The sequence below is a fragment of the Haliotis rufescens genome, unplaced genomic scaffold (assembly GCF_023055435.1).
Source record: "Haliotis rufescens isolate VD_foot unplaced genomic scaffold, xgHalRufe1.0.p SCAF_1, whole genome shotgun sequence".
Taxonomy (NCBI): domain Eukaryota; kingdom Metazoa; phylum Mollusca; class Gastropoda; order Lepetellida; family Haliotidae; genus Haliotis; species Haliotis rufescens.
In genome coordinates this window covers 33,253,871-33,262,003 of record NW_025963779.1, presented here as the reverse complement: position 1 = coordinate 33,262,003, position 8,133 = coordinate 33,253,871, and the positions used below count along the sequence as shown (strand labels likewise).

Here is an 8,133-nt window from a genome sequence, read left to right as displayed (position 1 = left end):
CAAGCAGCCACACATGTACGTCGATCTGTAAATGCAATAATGTTGAACGCGAAGTTCAACCCAAATTCACCACATCTCACAAATAAGAGTGAGTGAGGATGGTTTTACGCCGCTTTTAGCAATATTCCAGCAATATCATGGCGGGGGACACCAGTAATGGGCTTCACACCTTGATTCCCATGTCGGGAATCGAACCCGGGTCTTCGGAGTGAGGAGCGAACGCTTTAACAATTAGCCTACCCGACCACCCCCACAAATAAGAAGGTAATATAAGGTAGGTGTGTGTGTGTGTGTGTGTGTGTGTGTGTGTGTGTGTGTGTGTGTGTGTCCTTGCTATGGAGCCTTCCTTTCGAGGTTTCAACTTGATATTACCTTCTTATATGTGAGGTGAAGTCAAATTTTAAAGTTTTACCATGATAGTATACACGTGTACTTGCGTGCATAAACAAGTGAGTCTGGATTGTCGAGGTTTCCACTTATACATGTGTGTGTATCTCTCTCTCTCTCTCTCTCTCTCTCTCTCTCTCTCTCTCTCTCTCTCCCTCACTCTCTCTCTCTCTCTCATTGCTAATTATAATGCAGCATTGCACTTAACATCTGAATATATGACTAAAATATTTTAGCGCAATTAAAACCAAATCATGATGTGAATAATGGTTAGTAACTTAACGCCGCTATGAACACAGTTTCAGCAATATCACAGTGTGTCAGCTGAATAAGGGTGAATTTATAGCTCCAGGCGACAGACGGTAGGCATACCCACTTCGGCAAGACTCACCACCAAGAGTATGGTGTTGACAGACGAAGGATCGGGGTCAGAGCGAAACGCGGATTCGAACCCTCAGCCATGTCTATATGACCTGGCACGTCTGAAGGATGCAGCATTACAAAGCGGAGTGCAGTGCATTAGATGACTAGGCTACCGCGCCGGTCTTCAGTTACGCGTGTGAATTAAGTGCACGATATGACCTAATTATTTTTCTTGGGAACCACATTAAAAAGAAGTATGGCTGTTTATTGGCTGCGCTTTCACTCGCGACTTTTCTAACAAAAAATAAGGCCATCGACAAAAAATTCCAAAGATTGCCCTTGAAGAATGAGCCCTCTCAGCGTGATAATGAGCAAGAACACGGGATGATAAGCCAATACGTTTTACGCCAATGAGTGCAGCGAATAAGCAATGATAGCCCCCAGCTGAACAAGGAAATGTCACTGGCTCGCCTCGGTTACTTCTGGAGCGCTTTCTGTTTCGAATAATTTATGATAGTTGGAGAACTGCTCGACAAAGTAACCCATCATATTATATTATGCACATTTAGACCGAACGCTCATAAATATTTACCGATTGGTTTCAAAGAGCACACAATCGTTCACATTACGAGTTTGGGCTAATCCCATTTTGCTGATGTCGATGAGCTAAAAATAGCGATGAACCGCTCCACGCGACAGAAAGACAGACGACAGTGCACAGGCCCCTAGTAAACAATTGGAAGCGGCGAGAGCACGACGAGAGCCCCGCGTGTGTGTTTGAAGGGGACTGTCTTGTTGGATGGACACACGAGGATAATGTTCTTGTGTAGGATATGGTTATAGTACTCTTCAATAGACAGAGTTTGCGTTCTGCTGGCAGAGCCAGCTCACTAAACGTGCGAGGCGTGTTGACAAAGCCCCGGTACAGCACACCTGTTTGGCTGTAATAGGAGACATCATTTTAGCCAGTGTCAAGCCGTATGTTTGTCCACAACAGGGATCAGGGATACAGAAGGAGTAAGACGCCATGATGGACCTTCAGGACCCATTTTACCGCCAGTTATTCTGGATTTTCATATATGTCACAGGTATGTAACGTCTGGAGTTGTCGCGTTATAACGGGGGAGTGATCGTCGTGCGGGGGAACTGTGTCTCACTGAATAATTTCCCGCATACGCAAGTCGGTTTCCACACAGTGTACCGCACTTGCATACTTATTAAGGATGATCAGTAAATTGATTTTATTTAAAAATGGGAGTTTAATTGATTTGACAAATATTATGTTAACCGTCGGTGCAGCATCTTTTCAATTCTGACCCAAGACCGCTATATGATATTGGACGTTAAACTGTAAAATGATGATCCATTATTAACAAAAAATGTATAAACTTTTGGTATCAGAATCGGTATGTGTCGTTTGACAGAGCATTTTGATTCTTTTATGTCTGGCAAATAATAGTGGGTCAATGCCAAGGGGCATTGATTTCATTACACGCAATTGCAGTGAAACATCTGTGACGTCAAGGGGCTTAAACCTGAAAATTAGAGCGTGTGAGTGTCTATTTTCTGATGTCTATCCCCAGTTAGGAGAAATACTTGTCATTGACCCTACATTTCTCCCCAGCGATCCTCATCTATTGATTTTAGGCTCGTAAATTCAAGGGAGGTCTTACCCCTGTAAATCCATGGTCCCTGACCTCGCTATAACGCTTACTGTCATTCTCAAACCTATCCTATGCTACCCACGCAGACTAATACAATTCGACTATATTGTGGTGTTATAGGAAATAACTCGTCCCTATGACCAGTAATCATGCTCCCTATTTCTGTATTATGAACAATATATTCCCTTATTTTTCAATATCGACCGAGAAATGTTGATAGGAAGTCACTTAAACCAAACACAGACCTTCGGCATGTCTGTAAAATACGTTTAGTGCCCACGGTGTCTCATCGAGATGTATAAAGCAGTACGTGTCTGAACTACCCTGCTAATGGAACGACTTAATGCGATTGTATCCTACTTTTTCATGATGCTGAATCACTAGATAATCTGCCATTGCTCTTCCTTATTGATTGTCACGCCCATTCACAAACATGTGCTATTACACACATTCAGGTGAGTTTATGTTTACAGAAAATATTGTATTACAAATTTCTAACAAGTATGCACATGGCTGGAACAGTTTACTGTATTGGATATAATCTGTATTTAGTGTAGACCCATTTATTCGTCATTTTTGTATCACCCACGAACGAATAGGCGAAATGTCTGTACTAGTAATTATAAAAAAAGATGTGTGTAAGTATATTGCCCATCCACCATGAATATTATGTCAATAGCCTGGTTATAGTCGAACATTTGCTTATACCGCTTAGGAATTAGATAACAGACTAATATATTTCCAGAGTTGTGATATTTTCAAACTATTCATTACGATAATTATCTCACTATATGTGGCCTACAGTGTTTGCTCTCACAATCCTCGTGGAGTGTGACGTCACAATTCAAAGGCGTCTATCCATCAACAGTGTCACACAAAGAAACATTGATGCCTGTGCGTGTTACATCAAGACCAGTCGATCATTGTCACGATAACACTGTTCACGCAGTTGACACAACCTTAAGACGGTTGCATAATCATTACTTATGCAACTGCGTCATTTCAAGCACAGCGCTTGTATGCTTAAAACAGAAAAAAACCCATTATACCAGACGATTCTATTCCCTTTGAATCGCCTGGATTAACCGGTTTCCGGATAAACAAGCATGTGTTTAGAGTAATGTCCCTTTATTATACACTGAACCATAAAAGATTAGGGATCATGCACATTTTGGGGATATTCTTGGAGTGAATACTAAGCAAACAATTTATTTGAAAAAATATCCTCCAAAATATTCATGATCCCCAGCCTTTTTGATTCAGTATACAAACGTCCTCCGCAACATCGCCCAGAAAAAGCCGGGGGTGGGGTGATCCAGACAAACGAGGTTTCACTGTATATAAGACAACATCCTTGGTCTAATGGAAGGGAGAGCGGAAGGTCGGGGGTTCGATCTCCGGCCGCGTCATACCAAACGACGTTAAAAGATGGTACTTGTTGTTACCTTGCCTGGCGTTCGGTATTGAGGAGCGAGGACAAGAACTGGTGGATTCGGAGTCAGTATATTGTATCTGAGTGGGGAATTCATGTTAAACTGTGGCATGGTATCTCAGTTGACAAGCTCTATAACATCGCAATGAGTCAGGACTAGTACAAGCAAGCACACACACACACACACACACACACACACACACACACACACACACACACACACACGCACGCTCATGCACTTCGTTTTATAAGTGCGATAATATTGAACGCGACGCTAAACCCCATTTCACATCACATCACTGTATATAACTGTCTCGATACGCCAGACACATACTAGACACGTTGTTCAGCTATCTGCACATGTCCATACTTTCGGGCGAAACATTATATACCTTTCCTGGTTGAACATTGTACTTCACATGCGTGAGTTATAATGGCGAAATGCGATGGGATAATCAGCTGTTTTGTGTTCCATCGGAACGATGAGTATCTCTGTAAAGGAGAGACGGACAACTTATTATCCGTCATATGATATGAGTAAATTACATTTCAGTATTGTAACAACTGCGCGTTATTTCAACTGTCTGTCATACACATGTATAATACATGCTGGTCCCATCTACGACCTGTCCAACTCCGTAGGTATGCTGACACCCTTTATCTAAGTCCATACACGCCTCATTATGTAAACAAAGAATATAAGTGCCAATTACTCGCATCAACCAGACTATAAATAGTATATCGCCATTGACTATCAAGTCCTTAAGACACACTCCAGTGATAAAAATCTCTATGGTCGGCATTTGTCATATGTTTAATGCCCGGGGGTAGTGGTAGGTGTTTACTTGATACATTAAATATGAATCTTTGTCAAGTTAGTTCAATATGATTCATTGTCATATGGGTTCTAAGAAGCCATGAGACGTATTTGATTAGTGGGCAGTGCATTTGTATCCGGCATACAGAGTCGGTAGTCGGCCGCCCTATAGGTATGTCATTGTGCTTCCTGTACAGAAGTCGATGTCGAACACCAGGTCGTATTATTAAGAAAAGAGAGATTTTTTTGTATCAGTGTTGACTAGGATATGAGCCTTTTCTGTGTGATGTTAAGTTACAAGCTTCTTGTTCCCTTTGAAGCTTATTTTCCTATGGACCCATGGATGTGAATGAGAAAGATAGATCTGTCATTCCGCAACTGACTCTCCGAGTTCCAACGACTGTCAGTCTTCAAAAAGTAAATTTGAAAACGGCTTTTTACAATATGTAAAGGGAATTAACTCCCTTTTTAAAGATCGCAATTCCGTTTTCAGTAAACGCGAATGCCACTTCCAGTGTGGTTATCCGTCTGAACAGTGTAATGATTGGCAGCTAGAGATATAGATAATGTATTAACATATGACCTTCTATACACATTAAACTATGGCAAGTCAGTGTTTGAAACACGTGATTAGTGACGAAACAGGTTAAGTGATGCACAAACGTCGCGATGCTATATGTTTCTCTAACAAATTGTTCACCATACTCTTTCTTCACTTGTTATATATCTTGAAACACCTAATATTTGACATTTAAAGACTACGCTCTAAAATACGCGATCAGACTGAGTAATGGATTTCACATGACAAACCAGTTTGAAAACGGCTTGAAAAAGTCCACTTAGCCTTATTTCAGAAAGGTTAGTCCAGATACAGAACAGTTCGTGTCGTGTATCGTTGGATATGAAAACACGCCGCACCTGTGTCCATGAGTCTTTTCAGCCTATTATTAGTGCTATTATTAATTCTCAAAAATACACCCCGTGGGGACTGTGGGTTAGAATAGGTCCCCAGCAACATATGCTGGTCGTAAGAGACAACGAAATGGATCCGTGGTCAGGCTCAGTGACTTGGCGTGTCATCTGAACCCGAAGGCATGGATCGTTGCTCACAGTATCACTCAATTGATGATCTGGTCCAAACTCGATCGTTTTACAGGCCGCCGTCATATAGCTGGAATATTGCAGAGTGCGGCGTTAAACAACAAAACAACAGTCTAAACAGTGCATTGTCTAGAACAGTGGTTGACCTGATGGGTAGTTCGTCTGCACGTCAACTATGTATGTTAGTTAGATACAACCGTTGCAGCTCTTCCCTCCCGCACCCAATGTTAATACTGCACTGCGGTGTAGCCTAAAATCCTATTGTCACTCACTCACTCACTCACTAGAGACACGTTGAAGACTATTCCTCTCAAATTGTACGTTCTCCTTCCTTGTGAATGTTTAAACATTTGAAGAGTGTTGTTCATATTTGCCTCGCTTGTGCCTCTATACTTTTTCATCGAAATCATCACAGCGTTGACATCAATGGTTTTTTATCATTCTTCCCCACCAGACTTGATGAAATTCCGGAAACGGAAGTGACTTCTCGCACCTGCATCCTGTGTAAGGAAGTTTCTGCTTCCAGTGTGCTATGTAAAAAGGTTTTGGTAATTAGCAATCATCAACTACACGCTACGGGGACTTTTTACCCACCGTTCCCTTTATTCTCAGCCTGAAACACTGCAGGACCAGACCACCGAGGACTTAAGCATACGATCGCGCAATGCAGTTTTCTGTAAATTAGTTTCGCACTTTTATGTCAAGTCACAAAGAACTTTCGATCTACCAGCTGTGCTTGATTAAAAGGGACAATCTTTTATGAAAAAAGAAATACATTAGAAAAAGAGTGATTTATTTTATGATTCTATCAAATCACATGTGATCAAACAATGCGCCACAAAATGGCAGGAGAAGTAGAGTTCAGGGGACTGTGGTTTAGTTTCAGCTGAAGACGGCTTCAATAAAACATTGCATGCAGAGCTGCCATTTTTCCTGATTTTCATTTTTGGCTTTTGTGTGATTCCGATGAAGTGTGTGACCAGATTACGCGTAACCCCAAACCTTTGTACAATAGACACTTACATTACGGAACTGAGTTGGGAGAAACGATTGCGCATGGAGATAAGCCGTATTTGCATGACGATCACCTATCACGTGTGGTCGGAGTGGGTCGCACGAGCTAGCACGTGAATAATGCATATATATGTTGATATAGTATACTGGTGTTGTATTTCCATTGTTTGTGCGTGGGAAAGACTATTTATGCTGTTTGTGAGGGATATATATTTTGCCTTTGTGTGGGGGTGTTGAAATCTGTCTCGCAGCAACAGGTGAACAGGGAAACAGGTTTTATGTCGATTTGGCGTTTTGAAACATGCGTGAATATGGATTTAACATTATTGCTGTGGCAGCTCAATGTGGGATGGAAGTGTGTCGCAGGTCGAAGAACTGAAACCACTTAGTAGAAACCCACGGATTCGGCACATGTACACAACCCGTGCTAGCTCCTTGAAACAAGGATCCTTTAGCACAACGGGTAAGGTGTTGTCTTCACCCGAACTCTGCACAGACTATATACCCAGTTCGTCAACTTAATAGCTTTGTGGGTAAACCCATTGCTTACTGCGTTGACTCGTGACCTGGGCCAGTGGTCGAAATAAGCGCCTGCCCGCAGGCTCGTGACAAGTAGATTTTGTGTTGGGCCTGCAGTTTCAAATTTGGGTGGGTCCTTATTGCCTGCAGTAGATTTAAATGCGATTTATTTGTCACAATGAGCTGCAGTCTTTTATATGATGGCCTCCAGAGTTAAGCCTGCAGCTTCTAAAGTCCGTGGGTCCATAATGGCAACCAGGAATTTTTTTCTATTTCAAACACTGACGTGGGCCCTCTTTAAAATCTCAGTTTTTGCATATCACTGCTTCAATGTTTCATATCCTGATTCAATGTTAAGTTTGTCGTGAACATTGAGACAATCCTACTAAGTTGTGTTAATTATATGGACTTATTGCTCGTTGTCAATGCAACTCATGCTCCAAAAGGGCTGGTGGGTTAATCTAGTGGTTAAGGCGTTCGTTCGTCACGCCGAAGACAATGTGGGAACCCCATTTGTGAGTATTGCTAAACGCGGCGTGAAAAATACACACTCTCTCATTCAATGCACCTCGTGCTCAAGAAAAGGTGGTGGGGTAGCCTAGTAGTTAAAGCGTTCGCTCATCAAGACCCGGTTCGATTCTCAAACATGGGTACCATGTGGGGACCCCCCCCCCCCCCCCCCCCCCACACACACACACACACACCGATGAAACACCTATCCCACAGCTGTCATTGTCGACACTGTGTAGATACACTATGTCCGTGATGATAGACTGCATTCGATATTCGGCCTCTTAATTAAGCGTCCCCATGCACACGGTGCAGTAGAGCATGTT

General features: G+C 42.3%; 1 protein-coding gene across 1 annotated transcript in view; it reads left to right on the top strand.

The window, feature by feature from the left end:
• Positions 1 to 1,255: 1,255 nt before the first annotated feature.
• The window catches only part of LOC124139432, a 31,812-nt gene continuing 24,934 nt past the window's right edge, over positions 1,256 to 8,133 (top strand). Inside the window, exon 1 of the mRNA XM_046506475.2 lies at positions 1,256 to 1,838. Coding sequence (XP_046362431.2) covers positions 1,778 to 1,838 — 61 coding nt within the window. The 5' untranslated portion in view covers positions 1,256 to 1,777. The remainder of the gene's footprint in view (positions 1,839 to 8,133) is intronic.